The sequence below is a fragment of the Ceratotherium simum genome, chromosome 17 (assembly GCF_057802395.1).
Source record: "Ceratotherium simum simum isolate JZ-2026a chromosome 17, ASM5780239v1, whole genome shotgun sequence".
In the NCBI taxonomy this organism is placed as follows: domain Eukaryota; kingdom Metazoa; phylum Chordata; class Mammalia; order Perissodactyla; family Rhinocerotidae; genus Ceratotherium; species Ceratotherium simum.
This window is the reverse complement of record NC_141916.1, coordinates 59,627,330-59,647,726: the sequence shown is the minus strand read 5'-3', so window position 1 is coordinate 59,647,726 and position 20,397 is coordinate 59,627,330. Positions and strand designations below refer to the sequence as shown.

The following is a 20,397-nucleotide window of genomic DNA, read 5'->3' as shown; positions in this document are numbered from 1 at the left end:
ATCTGCAAATAGAGACAGTTTCACTTCTTCTTTTCCAATTTGGATGCCTATTATTTCTTTTTCTTGTTTAATTGCTCTGGCTAGGACTTCCAATGCTGTGTTGAATAAGAGTGGTGAGAGTGGGTACCCTTGTCTTGTTCCTGTTCTTAGAGGGATGGCTTTCAGTTTTTCACTGTTAAGTATGATGTTAGCTGTGGGTTTGTCATATATGGCCTTTATTATGTTGAGGTACTTTCCTTCTATACCCGTTTTATTGAGAGTTTTTATCATAAATGGATGTTGACTCACTATCTTACACTATACACAAAAATTAACTCAAAATGAATTAAAAACTTGAATGTAAGACCTGAAACCATAAAACTCCTAGAAAAAAAACATAGGCAGCACACTCTTTGACATCAGTCTTAGTAATAACTTTTTGAATATGTCTCCTCAGGAGAGGGAAACAAAAGCAAAAATAAACAAATGGGACTACATCAAACTAAAAAGCTTCTGCACAGGAAGGAAACCATCAACAAAACGTAAAGACAACCTACAGATTGGGAGAAGATATTTGCAAATCATATATCCAATAAGGGATTATTATCCAAAATATATAAAGAACTCATACAACTCAACAACAAAAAAACAAACAACCTGATTAAAAAATGGGCAGAGGATCTGAACAGACATTTTTCCAAAGAAGATATACAGATGGCCAATAGGCATATGAAAATGTGTTCAACATTACTAATTATTAGGGAAATGCAAATCAAAACTACATTAAGATATCATCTCATGTCCATCAGAATGGCTATTATTAAAAACATGAGAAATAAGTGTTGGAGAAGATTTGGAGAAAAGGGAACCCTCATACACTGCTGATAGGAATGTAGATTGGTGCAGCCACTATGGAAAAACAGTATAGAGATTCCTCAAAAAATTAAGAATGGAACTGCCATATGATTTAGCTATGCCACTTCTGGGTATTTATCAAAAGAACACAAAAACACCAATTCAAAAAGATGTATGTACCCTGATGTTCACTGCAGCATTATTTACAATAGCCAAGGCTTGGAAACAACCCAAGTGCCCATCAACAGATGAATAGATAAAGATATAGTATATATATATACAGTTGAATACTACTCAGCCTTAAAAAAGATGAAAATCTCGCCATTTGCAACATGGATGGACCTTGAGGGTGTTATGCTAAGCGAAATGAGTCAGATGGAAAAAGACAAATACTGTATGATTTCACTCATATGTGTAAGATAAACAAACAAACACACATAGACACAGAGAACAGACTGGTGGTTACCCGAGGGGAAGAGGGTGTGGGGAGGGCAAAAGTGGGGGGTCATTTGTGTGGTGATGGATAGAAACCAGACTTTTGGTGGTGAACACAGTGTAGTGTACACAGAAGTAGAATTATAATAATGCACACCTGAAATCTATATAATATTATAAACCAATGAGTCCTCAGTAAAAAAAACAGTGTTGTTCTTACCCCTCTTCTTACACAGGGACAGTCTGAGGCTCAGAGAGGTTCTGTGACTTGCCCAGGATCACACAGCTAGGGAGCCACAGAGACAGGCTAAAACCAAGGTCTGCCCACCAAAGTCCAGGCTCTTTTTACTGCACTGAGTGTCAGGCAGGAAGGGCAGGGCAGGAGCGAGTGCTGTCATGGCCAGGAAGAGCCCACGAGGGAGGTTCTCAAAGCCAAGATGAAGGACCCTTTCCACCTTGCCCACCCCAAGCCAGAAAGGTGGTTCTTCCTTCCTGGAGCCATCCGTAGTAGTGCAAAGGGCTCCCCATGGAGGGGCTACCACAGGGTCCGGGGAGGTTCTCTGGGGTGAGGCCCTAGTCCTGCCCCTGGCTCCTGGAGACGGGCTCCTTGCTGCCTGCGCTGTTACCGGGCGCAGGCCTGCTGGCTGCCGGGGGAGCTTTTTGTGGCAGTGAGGTAGGAGGGCAGGTGGGTGGGGAACTGAGCCATGAGGAGACGAGAAGGAGGCTGGCAACTCAAAAGGGCCGGTTGAGTAGGGAAGCAGGGACTCATTCTCTGTCCATAGCCTCGCGTTCTGGCTTAGCTCAGGCATACGCTTAGAGACGTCGACACCTCTGCACACTCCCATTCTCCCCAAAGAAAGCAAACAACAATTGCATTTTAATGGGGGGACCCTGAGGAGGTGGAGGAGGCGGCTCCAGGGAGTGGAGGTTGCCCTCTGCCTCTCCAAGCTGGCTCTGTTGCCCTTTGCCTGGGGCCTGGTGAGCTGAGTTCTGCTCACATGGAGCTGTCCTTTGCAGTCAGTGCCTGAGAGGCCTGCCAGCATAGAGCAGAGTCTCGCCAATGCCCTGGTGGCTTAGGCCTGTTACTCCCGCTTCCATAGCCCCCTCTTCCTGGGCCGGCCCCCGGCCCCTGCCCCACCAGCACTTGGAACACTACTCATTCACCCCAAGTGCTGGACTAGGTAGATGCTAGGTGACCCAGGCGCTGAAATTCCTGATGTCCCCAGAGACTGCGTCATCAGGGCCTTCCCTTGGGTGTTTCCTACAAGCCTGTGCCCATTGGAGCACACATACAATGGAAGCTCTGCCCCGGAAAGCAGGCTGCAGGCCTGGAGAATACTGCAGGGGGTCAGCCACATCAGTATCTTCTAGATGCTTCCAGAAGCAAGGTGAGGAAGCCAACTTCTATGTCTATTGTGATCCCTGGCAGCTTCATCATGGCAAATTCCTAGAGTCAAGGACAACCTTACTCCTAGAGTCAGAGTAATTTTAGATCTCTATGAGATATTTGATTACAGCAAGGTGTGATGGGTAATCTTAACTAAGTAGCAGATAAGAGAAACCACTGGTTAAGTCCCTTTAAAACTGACACTGTAGTAGTCTCCACACAACAAGGTTCTGATGATCTGTTTGTTTCCAGCAACATTTGATATAAAGTTCTAACGAGATAGCACATGATAAAATTTTGCCCCTTTCTTGGAAGTTTTAGTAATGGAACTTGACCCGTAGACAAGAGTGCTTTGAAAAGCTAACCCAGGTCCACAGACTGGTGAAAATTAAGAAGCCCAAGGTCACATACTGGCCTATACTACCTCAGAGCCAGAAAGCTGTTTTAAGGTAGGGCTGAGATTGCCACCCAAATTCTGCACCTCTAGGGGCCCGATTCTCCTAAAAGCGGTAGAAAAGCAACTCAAGGCGAGCCCCTTGCCCTTCCAGAGCCTGGCGGTGTGTCCCAGAAGTGCAGTAACCAGCTATAAAGCAAGCAAAGGACATGGCGGGACAGTGGTGAGGTGGTGGCAGGTCGGCCACCAACGACCAGGATTTATGGAGTGCCTGGGATGTGTCAGATGCCAGCCAGCCTTCTGTGCCCAATGCAGCCCTGGCGTCTGGTTTCCTGAAGGGGCTGTCAGTGTCACTCTGACTCATGTGACCGATGAAGGACAACCCAGGATCAGCCACCACGGAGTCCTGGAACGCAACCTGTCTCTCTGCTCAAAAGGATCGTTTGATGGCACACAAGTCTTCTGGGTGGGAGGCATTGCAGCAAGGTCCCTAAGCGTGAGGTGGGCAGCAGCAGACAGATTTGCTGCCCTGAGACAGAGCAAACCCACAGTGTCCTAGCGACACTGAGCACGGCGCTGGCCAGGCAGCCAGGGGCTACGGTGTGTGTATCCAGCAGGTTCAGATCTGCACAGAAAGGTGGGCAGCGCCTGACACTTAGGAGGCGCTCTGCAAAGACCAGTGGTGGATGGCACGGTGACAACGTCCCCAAACCCACCCTCACTTACCCAAGGAACGTCCTTGCCTGGTGCTTACGCTGCTCTTCTCAGCCCACCCCAACCACTACTCTTCCCCACGTGCTGAGAAAGTGACTCAGCAATTTTTGTTTCCCCAGAAAGTCCGGGTGAGCCGGTGGTAGTAACGGCGAGCACAGCTATAGCCGTGACAGTGGACAAGAAGACGGCCATGGCTGCAGGTAGGAGCCGCCCTTTGTGCCGTTGAGGCCGGGAAGGTGTGAGTCAACGTCAGGCAGAACAGGAGGAATAGCACGCAGGAATAACAGGAGGACCCCTGCTTGTGGTCCTTCAAGGGCCGCAGTCCTCCAGCTGTACGTTTTCCCAGGTGAAATGTGGGACCAAGGAGGAGTGGAGTCTTCCCAAGCCATTGTGTTTAGAAAACTATAAAACCTTAGAACTAAAAGAATTTATAAAGAGAGTAAAATGAAGCCCAGAGAGGTTAAGAGAGCTGTTCAAGGTCACACAGGACAGAGACTACAGCCCAGTCCTCCTTTCCATTCCTCTGCGTGCTGCTTCCCTCTTCCGTCGCCGTGGGTCTAATACCCCACTGAAGGGAGAACGGAGCTTGTGACTTAAACCCTACGGTGAGAGCTCGATGTGTGTGTTCAGTCCGTGCCAGGCGCCTCGGGAACTGCCTCCCGTGCACATCCTCATCTAGCCCTCGGGGTGATCTGATGAAGCCGATACTTTTGGCTCCATTTTACAGATGAGGAAACTGAGACACAGAAAAGTTATTTGACCAAAGTAATAATTAATGAGGCTAGAATTTGAACTCAGATCACGTATCTTTGAGGCCCAGGTTCACTACCCTGTGTTGCAATTTGCCTCAAATGTGATGAGAGCATCCAATGACCCTCACAAGCTGTCCCTGACTTTGTAGTTTCTTGGTGCCTAAAAACGTCCTTGGCGTCTGTCTCGCGGTCTGAGAGCTGTCCGGCCTGTGTGATGAAGCCCTCCTTACCTGGTCTCAGCTTCTGTGTCTCAGACCCAGCTATGTCCTGAAAAGTTGCCTAAGTCAGTGGGCACTCAGGCATCAGCCATCAGCCATCATGGATCCTTGACTCAGGCCCCTGTCTTGCTTTCCCGGGGGACCCTGGCCAGGTAGAAGGACACCTGCAGCTGGAGTGGGGCAGGGCAGGCATGACCAGTGTTTCCCCCCTGCCAGGCTGAATTCAGGGCAAACGGGATGGAAGCAGCAGGCTGCGGTCAGGCAGCAATTGTCCGACTCGTCTTCTTGCCACAAGGAGGGCCCAGGGCCGCCCTGAGTGGGGCTCCTGGGCTTCTTTCCACCCTGGGATAAGAGACGGGGAGAGAATGCCTCTGTCTAACGTTGCTCAACACCTTCGTTAGGAAACGCTTGCACCCCTGGCAGCCTGCAGGACGCACGCTGCAGCATTGGAAGGGACCCGTGCCTTCTCAGCCGTCTTTTTCTCTCAGCCCACTAATTCCAGACCCATTTCTAGGCCAAAATTTGACCCCAAACTTGTCTTCGTAAAGACTGTTCTGTGGTCCCAGCTGAGTCTGTGCTGTGCTGCCCCCTCCATGATGTGGGGCTTCTCAGCTCCCACACACCTGGAAGTCTAGGAAAGAGAAGGGCCCCGGGGTCAGGCTGCCAGCTGCGCTCTCCTGCAGTCTCCAATGATTTGATATCATTTTTAACTCAGAGCTGAATTGGAGCCGTGAGGGGTTGCCATAGAAACTGTGTCCTTGTGCCTCTGGTTTAACTCACTGCACACAACCAACCACTCTGACACTCTGGGGCACATGGATGTGACAGGAAATGGATGAGCCACTGGAGACTTCAGACTTCAGGGGTTTTTTCCGGTCTCCTTTGTAATTTCCTCTCCCTGGCCTGTGGCTCAGCCTCCCTGATCCTGGGGCAGCAGGTGCCTGTGGCTCAAGGTGGGGTAGGCAGCTTGTTTGCTGTGCTGGCAGTTTCATCCCTTGGACAGTGGTGGCACTGTGCGCGTGTGTGCTCCAGGACCAGGTGAGCACGGTGTCTGGCGGGTGGGCTGCATATGTGCTCTGTGCACTGAGCAAGGGGAGAAGGTGGGAGAAAGGCACTCGGACCAGCTAGAGGAGTAGCTCCATGCCAGGCGGGTGTGTGTCTAATGCCCCAGGTTCATACGGAAGGGCAGATGAAAGAGGAGGGATCATTTTAATCTCTAAGCAGGTGACTTATCAACAGTTTATGCAACATTTCTAGAAATCTTTTTGATCAGGATCCATTTTCAATTCTCCATGGCCTCCAGGCTGTAGTTGGGGAATGTTGCTGAACATAATGACCGTGGCGCTGTATTCTGCAAGTGTGTTTCTCTAGCACACGTCCTGCAGTACGCACGTGCCCCTGTCCGGAGGCCTTTGTGCGGCGGGCCTGCTGTCTGGAGCTGCATGAGGGCTGCTCTCCTTCGAGTTCTGCTTCCGTGCAAATGGCCCAGCCGCCAGACCTCCGCGTGCGCACTCCTCATGGAGGGAGACTTGAATAGCCCCTCTGTGCGTGACCCTGACCTGTGCCAGGCTGGAGAGGGGCCCACCCTCTGCTTCTGTGGTGGGGCTCAGGGAAGACTGGTCTCTCAGGTCTGCTATCAGTCTTGGGGCTACAGGAGGGCAGCGCCCCACAATTGTCACCACCTAGGAAAGGTGAACAGCTCAGTTCTGCCGGGAATCCAGCTGAACTCCAGGAATGGGGACCCTGATGGTTCAGGTTTCCCTGGGGTTTGCCTGGCTCACTGGGGTGTCATCGAAAGGGAGGCTCCTGGGAAGGAGAAAATTCCTTCTTTGTCTCTGGAGACTAATAAACCATACAGTCCAGGCCCGGTCAGCCAGAGGCCAGTCCTGGCCTGGGGGTGGGTCCCTTGGGCGTGGGGTGGACAAACAGCCCCAGAGGCCTTGCTCTCCCGCTCATCTCCTCTCCTGGTCCCCTCCATCCCAGCCCTCCAGTCCATAATTCTGATTCCCCACCTACTGAGCCCTGTGAGGGTTCATATTTATAAGCCCAGCGTGCCGTCTGCTTGTTCCTCAAGTCAGTCTTGAAAGTGCAAGATGGTAATAGGTTAACCAGGGCTCCACCTTCATGTCAGCAAACCCCACCAACCTCACCGAGGCTGATGAAAGCTAGCTGGCAGAGAAGTCCCCTAAACTGCTCTTAGGGACCCCTCCCCCAGCTCCCATTACACAGTGGGGTCCTCTGGGCAAATGCGTGCCTGCCTGCCACACGGGCCTGTCTGTCCTTGACTGCCAGGGTGGACTCCCTCAATTCAGTGTGAATGAGCACCCAAGGGCGCAGAGCAGAGACAGGTCTCCAGCTTCCCTTCTGCACTCGTGAGCCAAGCTGCTCCCAGTGAAAGCAGCCTGAGGCTCCCATATCTGTACTGTCAGGCCAGCACGTGGGTGAACTTGCTGCAGCTACAGAACTGTGCTAATCCAGAACTCCGCCCTCCACTTCTCTCCTGGGGGCGCCCCGAGGCAAGGCCTCGGGCAGGAGTTCCTTATCTGTCTTGTGGAGCTCTGGGCACTGAGGTGACGTCCAGCAGCACTTCGTGCAGCTCACTGGGGCGGTGAGGCGGCAGGAAGCCACTCTCCCAGCACCCACATCCCCTCCCCACCCAAGGAAACCAGGAAGTACATAGGAAAATACAGTCTTTATTGGTCTTCTGAAACAACAAACCAGAAATATAATTTTGCCTTTAAAAATCTTCTGTCTCAGGCTGAAGATACCACCGTTGACAACACCCACCCCTCTCCTCATTCCCCTTAGAAAATCCCTAGACCTGGTATCAGCCAGCAAGCCAAAAGAAGGAAGACTGTGCCCCCGCCTTGGGGAGAAGCGTCTAGCAGCCTGATAAGCAGCCCGTGCTGGGGCCCCTTCTGTCCTCCCTGTCCCACCGCGCCTCTCCCCCACGTGCTCCTCTGTGAGGTGGAAGGGTCAAGGGGTGCAAGGCGAGCTGGGCCTGCCCTGTCCTTCCTTAGACCCTTGGCCTCAGTGTTCTGGCAGCCTCTTCCTGGGGCCCCTAAGACCCCCGTCTCAGAGCCAGAAACCAGCCTGATGCCTCTTGCCCCCCTGTAAGCTGTGGGCACACCGGTGTCCAGCAGAGGAAAACCTAGTACTCACCCAAGATCAGATCACGAGGAAGGCAGACCCAGAGAAGGAGACCCAGAAGCCCTGCACAGCCTCTTCTCACCTGCCGCCCCCCACAGCCCTGCAAGCAGGTGCTCTGTCCCTTTGGTGTAGGTTACAGGTAAAGAACACACAGGACCCTGGCCCATGCTCTGGTTTGGACCCCAGTCCAGGTGCAATTAGAAACCCTGGGAAGCCAGACTGAGCAGACAAAACCCTAGGAAAGGGCTCCCCATCCCTCAGAAGCCTCTGAGTAAGTGCAGCAGTCCTTTCCCTGCTCCTGGGGTCTGTTTGGGATATGTTGGCAGACAGTGAGCTTCAGCAAGTGCCACCTGCTTTCCCAAGATGCCACCTATCACAGAGCATGAGTGAGTCCCCGCCCCAGGGTCACAGGCCCGGAGATGCTGAAGATGGAGGGGTGAGAGGTGCAGAGCAACGGTTCTTGGGCTGCAGGCTATAGGAGTGAAATTGGTGGTTGTCCCCGAGGGCCTGGCAGTGACAGTGTCCTCTGGCAGCACAGAGGAAACGCCCAGTGGTCGGTGGCTGGGTTCTCGAGAGGGTGCCATCCGCACATGCTGCAGCTTCAAGGCCTCAGGCTGTGTCCCTGGAAAACCCAGCAGGATAGACGTGAGAGGTTACCATGGTGACGGGCAGGCTCATTCCTCAGCACCACTGTGGCCCACTTAGAGGATCTCCAAGGAATCCTTGTGTTGTGGGTTTGAGTTTCTCCCCCTGCTGACTTGAGAAGGTTGCAGTAAGCAAGCAAAAGGCTCTGCAGTCTGAGGGCTAGAATCCAAGGGGGAAACCTGTCCCTGCTCCCCAGTGCTCATGACCTTGTCTCCCTGTGACTCTGTGTGTGTGTGTGTGTGATTTTTTTCAATCACCATGACTGCGCTGGCAATGCTCTGAGTCTGTGTGAGAGTGAATTAGTAAGTCTAGGAGCAGTGTGGCCTGTAGCAGATATGGGGACAGAACGGCTTCAGCCTAGGCAGTGCGTTCTAATCACAGTGCTGTGTTTCTAAGTGCCGGGTGCAGATACCTGGGTTGGTGTGATTGCACATTACTACCAGCAGGTGAAAGCTGGACACAACTTTCACACTGAAGAGTGGTTAAAAATATCTTCTTGGCTCAGCAGAGAGTCACCAAAATCAACCCCTGGCCCCCATGTCACTCCCTCCCCACCCTCTAAATGCAGATGAGGTAGGGTTGAGCAAGAGATCTGGAGAGTCCCCCAGCTGGACTACACCCAGGGCAGGAAGGCAGCAGGGCAATGCACAGTGCAGAAGCCTCTGCTTGCACACACACCCTTTCTTCCCTACAGCCAGGAGCTTAGGGAGAACCACCAGGTATTCCAAATCTTTGGTGGCCCAGAGGGGAGCATCAGCAGGAGCCTTCAGCACAATGGCAGCTTCTGCAGAGACTTGGAAGTTCATGGAGTCAGCCACACTGTGGCTTGCTTTCTGCAGGGCTGGGGAGGAAAGTGGAAGTTGGGGCTGTAATGGGGGAAGGGCCAGCAATCCCTGTTGTGGTCTCCCCGCCCTTCCTACCTGGGCCAGGCGGGGCTGGGCTCTCACGCCACAGAAGAGATCTGCTTCTGGTCTTCGTGCTCGCCCTCCGGGTCCCCCATTAGGGGCTGGCGCTTTTTGAGCTCCCTGTGGTACTTGGCCATGAGAGAGGCGTAGATGCAGCCATAGGCGGCAGCCACCACCATCATGATGCAGACGATGCCGCAGACGACCCCCGCGATGATTACTGTACCGATGGCCCGCCGCACACTCGCTGGCCGGTACCTCTGCTTCTGGGGGCAGGCTGTGCTGGGCTCTGGCTCTGGCTCGGCCCCTGGCTTGGGCTTAGCAGGTTCTGGGCTGGCCTTGGTGCAGGGTGGCCCAGGAATATCCAGCCCAGCTGAGATGTTCTCCTCCTCCAACTGGGAGCAGTAGTTGAACATCTCCATGGGGACCACACGCATGTCTTTCCCCCTCAGCTCCTTGGGTAGGGTGCAGGCAAGCTGGTCCAGGCGCCCCCCTACATCCAGGGGAGAAAAAAAGGAGGGGCTGACCAGGCATCCAGAACCTGGACTCCCTCTCCCCATCCCCAGGTCCCTGAAGCAGGAGGCCCAGAAGGTCTAGTTTCTATCAGCAATGCAGTCAGTCCTGGAATCACATCGATAGGAGAGCAAGGGAGGAGGGAAACTAGCATTTATTGAGCCAAGTACCCTGGTAGGTGAGGTGCATATCTCACATCATTTAATCCATGCAGAAGCCACGTAAGATGGATATTGTCGTCATCCCATTTTATAGAGAAGCACACAACCATTTCAGTCAAGCCTGCTCTCTCCAGAGTCAAACTGAGCCGCAGGAGGGAGACAGTGCTGACATGTGGAGGTGCTGAGGAATGAGTTGTCAGTGTAGAGAGAGCCAAGAGCCCAGCCCAGACTACAGCTCCGCTCCTCTCCTTGCCCCTGAAATCTGCCTGCCCCCACCTGTGTAAACGCAGGGCACTGTTCTCAACACAGTATCTCAACCCTCCAGGGTTCTCACAAAAAGAACAAAAATCAAATCTACTGCACAGCCACCACTCCTCCATGCAGGGCCTTTTGGTTGCCTAAGAGTACCTCCTGAGAGTAGGGAGAAAAAGGTTGGGTGAGAAGGTTTTCTTTTCCTCTCTAAGAGCAATCCAGTGGCCCCATCAGTGCCCCAACCACAGCCTCGCTCAGTGCAGAGACATTTTGGAAGGGAATCCTGAAGACCTGTGAGGGCAAAGGAGAGGGGGCCGGCGCTAAGAGGGGGTGTGGACAGTGAGGTACACAGGCTCACCATGGCGATGGTGAAGGTGGGCTCGATCGTGGGGGGGATGTAGATGCAGAACATGGGTGGGTAAGAGAGAGGGCAGCTAAGGAGAATAAGCTGCCTGGACATCCCCTGGGAAGTCACAGTCAGATGTTGGCCCTCTTTCAGCTTCCAGTGACATCTAGATGCAGGCAACAGACCCGCTGCTGAATGGACTCAGCTCGCGCCACTCCATCACTGCCAGTTCCCTCTCCCAGCCCAGCTGCTGCAAGTCTTCTCATACAATAGACATCAGTCTTTTCCTGGGATGCTGATGAAAACATCCCAGGATTTTTTTTTTTTTTTGAAGGAGTGCAAGGTTGAAAACAACTCAACTATTGAAAAGTTCCAAAACTATACATTCCCATTCTGTGCCCTTTTGTGCTGAGAATTTAGCTCCTGATGACTGTGTGAAAGAGCTAGGACGTTCCCCAGGGATAACACATTGGTCTGGGTCTGAAGACACTGGCCTCTAGTTCCCTGTGCCGCTGACTGCCTCAGTGACCTATACATCCAGTGAAATGTGTCCAGGGCTGCTTCATGGAGGCGGGAGCTGGGTGCTGAGATGGGGGCAACCTCACCTTCATACTCCAGAGACATGAGGTTGAATCCTGGCTATGTGATCCTGTGCAAATTATATAATTGCTTATGAGTCTTAGTTTTCTTGGCTGTAAAATAAGAATGGCTATCTCAATTAGCTGCTGTAAGGATTAAAATAGATAATGTACATGAAGAGATATTTGTGAACTGGAAACTATACAAGTATTGTTATTGTGCCACTCACAAAAATGGGAGAAATTATCATAGTGACTAACATTTCATGGCACTTTATAGTTTGTAAAATATTTTTGATTGACTAACACATGAAAATGCCATCCAAATAATTGAGATTGTGGCTGGATATGAAACGAAAGGAAGAAGACTTTGATGAAAAGTGTTAGCATTCTTTTCCCGATGACTCATTCATTCAGCAAATACTCATTGAGCATCTGCCAAATTGTGTCTTATTAAGTCCATTTACTATTATGACTACCACTAGCAAAGGAACAAATAAGTGAATCAGTTGGAGGACTTACTTGATGTTGAGGACTTCTCAAGACACTTGACGTGCATGACCTATTTAAGCATCATGGTGATTCTGTGAGATCCGTATTGTCATTCACCCTGTTTTACGGGTGAGGGTGCTGCCGTGGAGAGGCTGAGCAGCTTTCTCGAGATCACACAGCTAGTGAGCGGCAAAGCCACAAGTCAAACCCAGATCTGGCACTTTTAACCACTATGCTTGCTTCTTTGCCCTCCTTTTCCATTTCATTTAATCATGTCATAGGTCATTATAAAACTTCCCCAGGTTAATGAAAGGGGAAGAGGAAAGAGAGTAAAACCAAAGCCATTTGGCTTCTTATGAAAAGCTTTGATAACAAAACTTCCAGGAATAGGGAATTGAGATCATCATCAAAGTGAAAATTTGGTTTTATCTGTGGATTTAAACTATATTCCACCCTCCTGAAACTGTGGATATTTAAGAGATTGCTGTATTATTCCAAAGAGCAAAGGTGGGTTTCTTCTTCCTTCTACTGTGCCAGGGAAGCCCAGAGGCATAGCTGGTGGGAGGGAGAGAAAAATGATACTGTGTCTCTAAGTTCCCTCATGAAACCTACAAAAGTGAGATGAAGTTAACTGAGTCGGTTTGGGAGAAAAAGAGAGAAAGGAGGCTGGGAGCGGGGAGGGGCAAAGAGGAGAGGAGAGCAGTGGGGGAGGAGGGAGAGCCACACCTGCTTCCCTGCCCTGCTGATGGTTTGGAGGCGAGGCCAGGCCTCTTTCAGCCGGGCTGGTGGAGAAGTCGGGTCCTCCTTCTCCCCCTGACCTCAGCCCTGAGTCAGAGCCCAGCCTCCAGGAAATGTGTTGGGCTGGGATGGTCCTCCCAATTCCTCACACCCAGGCAGGGCTGGCTGTGCTCACCTCGGTAGGAGAACCACTCCATCCAGTGCTTGAAATCACGCAGGTTACAGTCACACTCCCAGGGGTTGTCTCCCACCTGCAGCAGCTGCAGGCTCGCTAGGGGTTCAAATGTCAGCCGGTCCAGGTTCTGTAGGCGGTTGGAGCGAAGTGATAGGGAGCGCAGAGCCGGGAGTCCGTCGAAGAGGCCGGGGGGCAGCTGGGCCAGGCCGTTGACGGACAGGTCCAGATGGCGGAGCAGGGGGCAGTGCTGCAGCAGGTCCCTGTCCAGGGTCCTGATGCTGTTGTTGCGCAGCTGCAGCTCCGTCAGATTTGCCAGGTCCCCAAAAATGGAGCGGGGCAGCTGGTCCAGGAAGTTGTTGGATAGGTCCAACCGCTGCAGGCTGGACAGATTAGCGAACGCCCAGCTTGGCAGGGCACTCAGCTTATTGTTCAAGAGCAAGAGCGTTCGGGTGGCAGCGGGCAGGTCCGGGGGCACCATGGTGAGGCCTAGGCCACTGCAGTCCACTTCCAGGCTGCGGCTGTCGCACTTACAGGAGAAAGGACAGGCAGGGAGGGCCTCCACAGCATACAGGGTGACCCAGCAGGTGATCCCTGTGGGGGCAGGGGTGGGGGCAGACGGGCAGAAAGAAAGCGACAGGCTGGGGGTTACCGCCTCCTGCTTCTATCCCCTCCTTTCTAGTTCATATCATAATGGCCTCTTGGCTTTATCTCCTTTGGCCCAAGCCACAATCAATGCACAAAGCTTTACTGACCACACAAAAAGATAATTAACCCGAAGCCCTTCTGTATTAATGGACGTGACATGTGGTGTCAGCAGGGCTCCTTGCCTGTCGGCACATCTGGCAAAGAAATCACTTCAGTGGAGTATGATCCTGCAGAGTCCAGAGGCCCTGGAGTCCAGAGGACAAGCATTGCTGCTCCACAAAGATGCCCCAGCTCATGGGGCCTCCCACGGTTGATCTCCTGTAGAAGCTTTGGCCCCACTGACACCATAGGTGTTGGCAAAATAGAGGAAATAAGGATATCAGAGAAACCTGCTCCCATGTTCCTCTCCCAGTGTCTGTGCCAGAAGAAAGAGTCTCTTTCCAAAAGAAAATGGCCGTGCTGCTGCTTCCTTCCCCTCTGCACCCACCCCCCGCCCCCACCCCCGGAGCTGCACCAGGCGAAGACATGCCATGCATGGAAGGGGGAGAGCACAGAGGAGCACTCCTACCCCTGCCTCCTACAACCTCCCAAGCACTGTCAGATCTGCATGAACCCCACATCAGATCTGCAAGATGATGCCAGTAACTTAGTGTGAGGACTGGGAGCTCAGGCCCACCTAGGGTCCCCCTCCGGAGACCCCTGTGGAAATGATGAGGATAAGATGCACAATTCCACTTCCATGTTGGAGAATACCTGGGCACGAGCCACTGCAAATCATGGGGCCCAGGACAAGTTCCATATTTGTTCTCATTCTAAAGCCATCCATGCCCTTAGCTGGGCGTCTGTTCCTAAGGGCTTCAGGGTAACATTTCTGCAGGATGGATCCATTAACAGCGTTCCTTTCGTGGTCCCATGTTATGCCCAGGACCCCTCTGAGTAGCAAGCACATGGCCCAGTCTGTGGAGGAGCTGGGGAAAGTGGTCCTCAGAACAATTATGACAGAGCAGCTCACTCCATTGTCCAGCAGCCCTTTCTAAGAGGGAGCTCAAAACCCCCCTTAACTGTCCTCCTGAGTATCAGAGAAGCCTGCTCACTGTGAAAGGGAGAAGGGATGAGCTCAAAATAGTTCAACCCCACCTAGTCCAAAGGAAAGACCCAGCTGGAGGAGTGATGGAGAAGTTCAGACCCAGCTCATGGCCCCGTTGGCCCCACCCAGAGAGGCAGCAGCCACCCTCACCTGGTGCTGGATGGGGCGGTCGAGTCTGTGTCTGATAGGCGTCTGGTTGTCTGGTGTCTAAAGGGCAGAGCTTGAAGGGACAGGATGGGACTGTCCCTCTCCCCTGCCTGGAGGATGGATGACAGCTGAGAGACACACTGCGAGGCTAATGACCTGAGCCTCTTTGTTCTCGAGGGGAAATGAGCACAAGTGTGGCCATGGAGGCCAGTTCCTGGCCACGTGGGGTCACCTGCTGCTGCCTGTCACCCTCTCACTCTCTGAGCCCATCTGCTGCCAGATCAGCCTGCCCCACGCTATCCCGCCACACCATTTGAAAATCAACATTCTTCAGACTTCACTTGCCCCAGAAAAAAATTCAACCCATCCAGCTTCCCTCAAAAGGATCAACATAGCTAGAAGCCACTGTCCCCCCACCCCTGAGAAATTTGGGGTTGCATAAAAGCTCTAGTGACAAGAAAACATAATCCTCTATTGCGAGGTGTTGAGTGACTCTACAGTGAGGTTGAAAGTGGATCTGAGTTGCTCAGGGATCAGCCATTCTCACATGGTGAATAATTCAGGCTGCTTATGTCGTGGGGCAGCTGTTTCACAGGGCTGACTGTACCAGGGAGAAGTCAGGCAGAATCATGTCCCTCGGGACCATTGCATACTTCTTACCATGTAGCCTTGGGCAAACCAGTCCTTACTGACCTCATCCCTTTATCTCATATAAAGAGAATTCTCAGAGCTCCTTTCACCCTGACAGCTTGTAAGGTTTCCTTACGGGAAACAGAGGGCCTCAGCTTCCCCATATGCAGAAGGAGGAGTTGGACCGAATCTCTAAGGTCCCTTCCAGTGCCGCATCCCAAGAGCCTCCTAGTTCCCTCCATTTCGGATTTGGGAAGACTGAGGCATAAGGAGGTCTCAAGTTCACCCAGCCGATGGTCAAGGCAAGACAAGAGGGTCTTGAGCAACAGGACTCACATGAGCTGGAACTGCTGGGGGCGGGGGACAGGAACAGCCCTACCTGGGGAGACACAACCGCCTGTCATGGCCTCCAGCTCCTGATCTAACCACTAAGGCTCTCAGCAACTGCCGCAGGCGCCAGTGCCGTGAGCAGGACTGTAGAGGGTAAACCCTGGTTTCCCAGAACCAGGCCTTGTGCACCCCGGGCAGGTCTGTCTTAGGCCTTCCTGCAGCCCGGGAGGCGTCGCTGCATGCCATGCTCACTCCCAGCCCTGACGCCCCCCTGCCCCCATACTCACAGGAGATCTGCCTCCACTGCAGGGCTAGCCTGGTCCTCTGCTCAGGGCCACTGCCTGGGGCCAGCATGGTGAATGCCACGGCTCTCACTGCCTGCACCTCTGGGGAGAGAGGAGCCCCTTGGTATGTGCTGCCTGTCAGTCCTGAGAGAGAGGGAGAGAAAGCGCTGAGTGAAAGCAGGCATTCGAGGCCCCGTTCCAGCCCAGGGGTTAGGGAGAGGGCCCCGGTGTCTCTTTACACTCCTCATCATTCCCTCTTCCATTCTTTTCAGCTATGATTCCCTGGGTGTGGGGAAGGGAAGGAACGAGGGGGCAGAGAAGCCAGGAAACCTTCAGCCTCCCTCGGTGATTGGGGGTGGCATGGAGGGGCAGGCTCAGGCCTCCCCGGGAGCCCTCCGGCCTGGGGCACAGTGCTGGGCTCTGGGCTGTGGGATGCAGGAATTGCTGCCGGTGGCCTCTCCAGTGTCCCCACCCCCAGCCTCCCCCTGCTGCTTCTTGTTGCCTCTCTAGTGTGTTGATCTCTAAAATGTTTCTGGAGCAGTATGGCTTCTCTGTGTCTGGGATTTCCCCATGTCACAGGAGGGGAAATTGAGGACGTGTCTCCTAAGTCAGCAGCGAGGCCGTGGCAACACTGTTCCCCAGTCCCACTGCTGCTCTTACCATGGTCTCCGAGGAGCCAGAGACCAGGCCCTTCCCAGAGTCTGCTGGCAGGTCGGGTGAGAGGCCCAGGCCCTGCTCTCGCCACTGGGTGGCCCCCTGCTTCCCCTCCACCTGCTCCTGAGAGGTGAGTCGCGAGGTTCCGACTTCTGCCCGCGGTCTGTAATAAGACTCATCAGCTCAGGGGCTTCATGCTGCAGCAGCTGCTCATGCAGGAGACAGGGACATGGAGGAGACGGTGAGACTGCGGAGTGGAAGGAGGGCTGGGAGCAGGCCAGGGGTGCAGAGAGCAGAATTCTTCTCTAGAAGGAACAAAGAGGGGGACTCATCCTTTCTAGTGTCTTGAGGACCTGCCTTGCCCCAACCCAACGACTCATAAGTGGACACAGGCCCCCATCTGGTCCCATTTCCTTCCAGACATGGCCAAGGGCCCTTAGACAGAGGCCAGACAGAGCCCCTCCTGTCTCAGCTCCACCGGAGGGGTAGGAAAGGGGACTGTCGTGGCTTCCACTGCAGCTGGCACAGGACAAGGCAGGGAATGGGATTGGAGGAGAAAGCTGCTGAGGGCCCAGCCCCCTCTGGCTCCCAGGGGGCACAGTAGCCTGTCAGCCCTGCTCCTGGCTGGCTCCCGGAGTCTGACCTTCCGTGGTTGCCACATTCATCCTGGGGTGGCTCCTGGTTGCTGCCTCCCCTTCCCCTGCCCCCAGGCCTGTGTAATTCTGGGAGCCTGAGGAGCTGGTGGCAGAGTTGAGCAGACAGATGAGGAGGTGGAAGGAGCTGCTGGAAAGCTAGCGTGTTCAGCTCTGAAACCTCAGCATCTGTGAAGCAGGGCTCCCTCAGGCATTTGGGGTCCTGCTGCTGCTCCTGGTATCTCTCATCGCCTCTCTCTCCCCCCACCCTTCGTTACAGCGGGGCGGCAGAGCCCAATTAGAACACAGCAGCCCCCAGGGACCTTCAGCTGTGCTCCCACAAGGGCAGCCTGTTCAGGAGGGAGGGTGCTGTCTGTTGCTCTTGGCTTTCTCTTTCCTCACCCCTCCTCATCGGGATGGTTCCAGGTTGTGAAGGCCTCGCAGAGCCCGGCAGAGCGAGTCACAACAGGGCACAGACTTGGGGTATGGGGAGCAGCCCGGTCCGCACACTGCCTTTTGGCTGGAGCCCAAGGAACTGGGCCCAGGCATGGGGGAGACACTCAGAGCAGTCAGGGGTCATGCTCCAGCTTCCCTCCCAAGGCCAGGCACCCGCAGGCTCCTGGTTCAGACGCCCAGTCTGTCGGGGAGGCTCTGGGTTCAAATCTCTATCTTGCCACCCCCTAGCTGTGCAACCTTAAACCACGTAAACTCTCTGGGCCTCAGTTTTCTTATCTCTAAATGTGAGGACCATAGTACTTAGAGGGTGGAATTTCTGTGAGGATCAATCTAATAAAGGGAAGAGAGTTAACGTTTGCTACATTTAGTACACACCACCTTAGAAGATAATGCACGTGACTGCGCCTAGCCTGGACTGGAGCCATGACAGCGGGAGGAGGCCTCAGTTCCCTTCCTCCGCGGGAGGGCCAGCAGCTCACAGTCGGTCTATGTAACATCTCTCTCCTGGCCCCACCGACCTCGCACGTGGGTCTCTTTGTTCCTGAGCACACGCTGCACTCCTGAGCCCGAGCCAGGCCTGTGGACCGTCACATGATGTCATTGTGGGGCACACGCACACACCCAGCCTTCACACACCATCCTCCACGGAGGACGGTGTCCACCTTCCCTGTGTCCCTCAGGCCCTGACCCTCAGAACAGTCTCTCACTCCAGCAAGAAGCCCCACATCAGGCTCCTAGCACGCGCACAATATCAGGCACGTCAGCAGCTACTCAAGGCGCGGAGGCCAGCGTGCCCACGGTCGGCCGTAGGTCAGGGACAGGGTTGCAGGCTTCCGAGCTGGGCTGCTCATCCACTCCCTGGTGACTGTCACCCAGTAATGGCACCCGTGGGGAGATGCTCACATGTGCACAGAGTGAGGTGCACACACAGCTCCCAGACTCGTGCTTGGAGCTCCCAATGCAGTGCGTGCTGCAAACACACACCAACAGAGAGCCTTGCAGTCGGGCATGTGCTGACACATGCACGCAGACATGTATGCGCACACACATGCCCTGCTGGCAGCCTCCAGCACGCCTCCTCAGGTGCCAACACTCGGGCAGCAGAGTGAGATGCCTGGCAGTTCCCAGTGCCCCAGCAGACAGATGCACAAGGACACTTCAGCCTTGAAGGAAGTCTGCAGAAACCCCTACAGAGCAGGCCCTAACCCGGGACGTTTTCTACACTCAGAGTCGTATGGGGCCTGGCAGGCCAATCCAGGTTTCTGCACCCCTTCTTTCCAGCTTCCTATAGGGAGGCAGGTGGTGAAGAATCCCTCTCCCCCAAGCCCACGCCCCATTTCCACCTGATCCTCCTCCCCTCTTTCAAGCAGGCTCCCCTTTTCCACCCCACCCACCTTCCCCAGCCCCAGTGGCACCCCTAAGTAGTGAGCCCAGAGGTTGACCAGTAAGCACCAGTCAGTGGGGAAAGTGGCCTTGAGTGCAGGTCCTGATGCCCCCTCCCAGCCTTGAATGTCACCTGTACAAAATAGATCAGGCAGGTCACCAAGATGCAAACCCAAAGGCATCATCTTGCCTTGGTGGCAGGACATTGTTGGCCCTGGTATCTCTGGAGAAATATGATGAAAACAAGGCCCCACATGTCCATGGGGATATAGCCTGTGCTCCCCGGAGAGCTGACCCTGCCTCCCTGGGCACCACGGAAGTGACCCTTACAGGGATATGGGGCTTGAGCCCAGCACTTCCTAGCTCCCTGGCCCTTTGCCCACCAGCCCACCACCAACCAAAGGCCCCCTTCGTGCTGCCAGGAGCATCCAGCCTCATTAGGAAAGGGGGTGACCTACATTAGGAAGCTCCGAGAGCAGCTGCAGTGGCAGACGCTGGCTGGCTGCTGGAATAAATTAACACCATCTGGGAGGAAGTCCCCACCCAGGTGGAGAATGGGGGACAAAAAAGAGTTGGGGGGCTCCTGCCAGAAAGATCTCCTGTCTCCAAGTCCCACAGCCTCGTGGCTCTGGATGCTGGACCTGCTCCCAGTCTTCATGGAAATTTTTGTCCCAGTCCCAGGGACAGAGACACAGAGAGAAGGGGCAGGCCCCAGCGGGGTCCCTGGGCCTCCTTGGCTGACTGCTGAGAGAATCAGGATTGGAGGATGGGGCTGAGGAGCTAAAAGCAGTCAGGTGAGAAGCCTGCCAAGAACCACAAACATGGGGCTTTGTGCTCTAGCTCTTTGCTACTCAAAGGCTGGTCCACGCACCAGCAGCACGGGCCTTGCCTGGGAACTTCTTAGAAATGCAGAATCTCTGGGCCCCACCCCAGGCCAACTGAATCGGAATCTGCACCTTAACAAGATCCCCAGGCAATTCATATCACCATATTCCAATCCGAGAAGCACTGGGCAAGATCACTTCTCTCCCACAGGCTCTGGAGCTCCAGGAGGCTTTGCTGGTCAGTCTCTGGAGACCAGGCGCCACCAGGTAATGGCAGGGACCTGGGCTGAGGGGGAGGATACTGACAGCAGCACCTCCTTCAGGAGGCTCTGTATGGGGAGAACAATTACCACAGTCACAAACACCAGTGCCGTGTTCCTAGCCTTCATAACATCTCTCTGAGGTTAGTATTGTTATTAACACCACTTTGCAGATGGGGGAAATTGAGGCACAGGAAATTAAGTAATTTGCCTCAGGTTAGGCCATGGAAGAATACAGCTTTGGACCCGAATGGTCTGGTGACAAATCTACTAACTCAACTTCCTTTATAGGCTTCTAGGTCCATTCTCAAAAAGGGAGAGGCAACCTTTCTTTTGTATGGTACTCCACAGTTTATGCAGCATTTCCTCATTCACC

The 20,397-nt window shown here is 53.7% G+C and overlaps 2 protein-coding genes across 2 annotated transcripts in view; one reads left to right on the top strand and one right to left on the bottom strand.

Moving 5' to 3' along the window:
- Nucleotides 1–20,397, top strand: part of CACNA2D4 (calcium voltage-gated channel auxiliary subunit alpha2delta 4) — a 119,058-nt gene that overhangs the window by 71,702 nt on the left and 26,959 nt on the right. The window contains exon 28 of the mRNA XM_087441931.1: nucleotides 3,884–3,964. Coding sequence (XP_087298057.1) covers nucleotides 3,884–3,964 — 81 coding nt within the window. The remainder of the gene's footprint in view (nucleotides 1–3,883; nucleotides 3,965–20,397) is intronic.
- Nucleotides 7,458–18,878, bottom strand: LRTM2 (leucine rich repeat transmembrane protein 2). The gene is made up of 5 exons (XM_004438786.3): nucleotides 16,473–18,878; nucleotides 15,816–15,956; nucleotides 12,690–13,280; nucleotides 9,450–9,927; nucleotides 7,458–8,506 (listed from the first exon to the last, which is right to left on the bottom strand). Exons 2-4 carry the CDS (start codon nucleotides 15,880–15,882, stop codon nucleotides 9,473–9,475), a joined length of 1,113 nt encoding a protein of 370 aa, XP_004438843.2. The 5' UTR covers nucleotides 15,883–15,956; nucleotides 16,473–18,878; the 3' UTR covers nucleotides 7,458–8,506; nucleotides 9,450–9,472.

Coding starts and splice junctions, on each gene's coding strand:
- LRTM2 (XM_004438786.3), bottom strand. CDS start 15,882: ATGCTGGCCCCAGGCAGTGGCCCTGAGCAGAGGACCAGGCTAGCCCTG. Junction 13,281..15,815: donor GCAGTGGAGGCAGATCTCCT/GTGAGTATGGGG, acceptor CTGCCCCCACAG/GGATCACCTGCTGGGTCACC. Junction 9,928..12,689: donor GGAGTGGTTCTCCTACCGAG/GTGAGCACAGCC, acceptor CCCTGGATGTAG/GGGGGCGCCTGGACCAGCTT.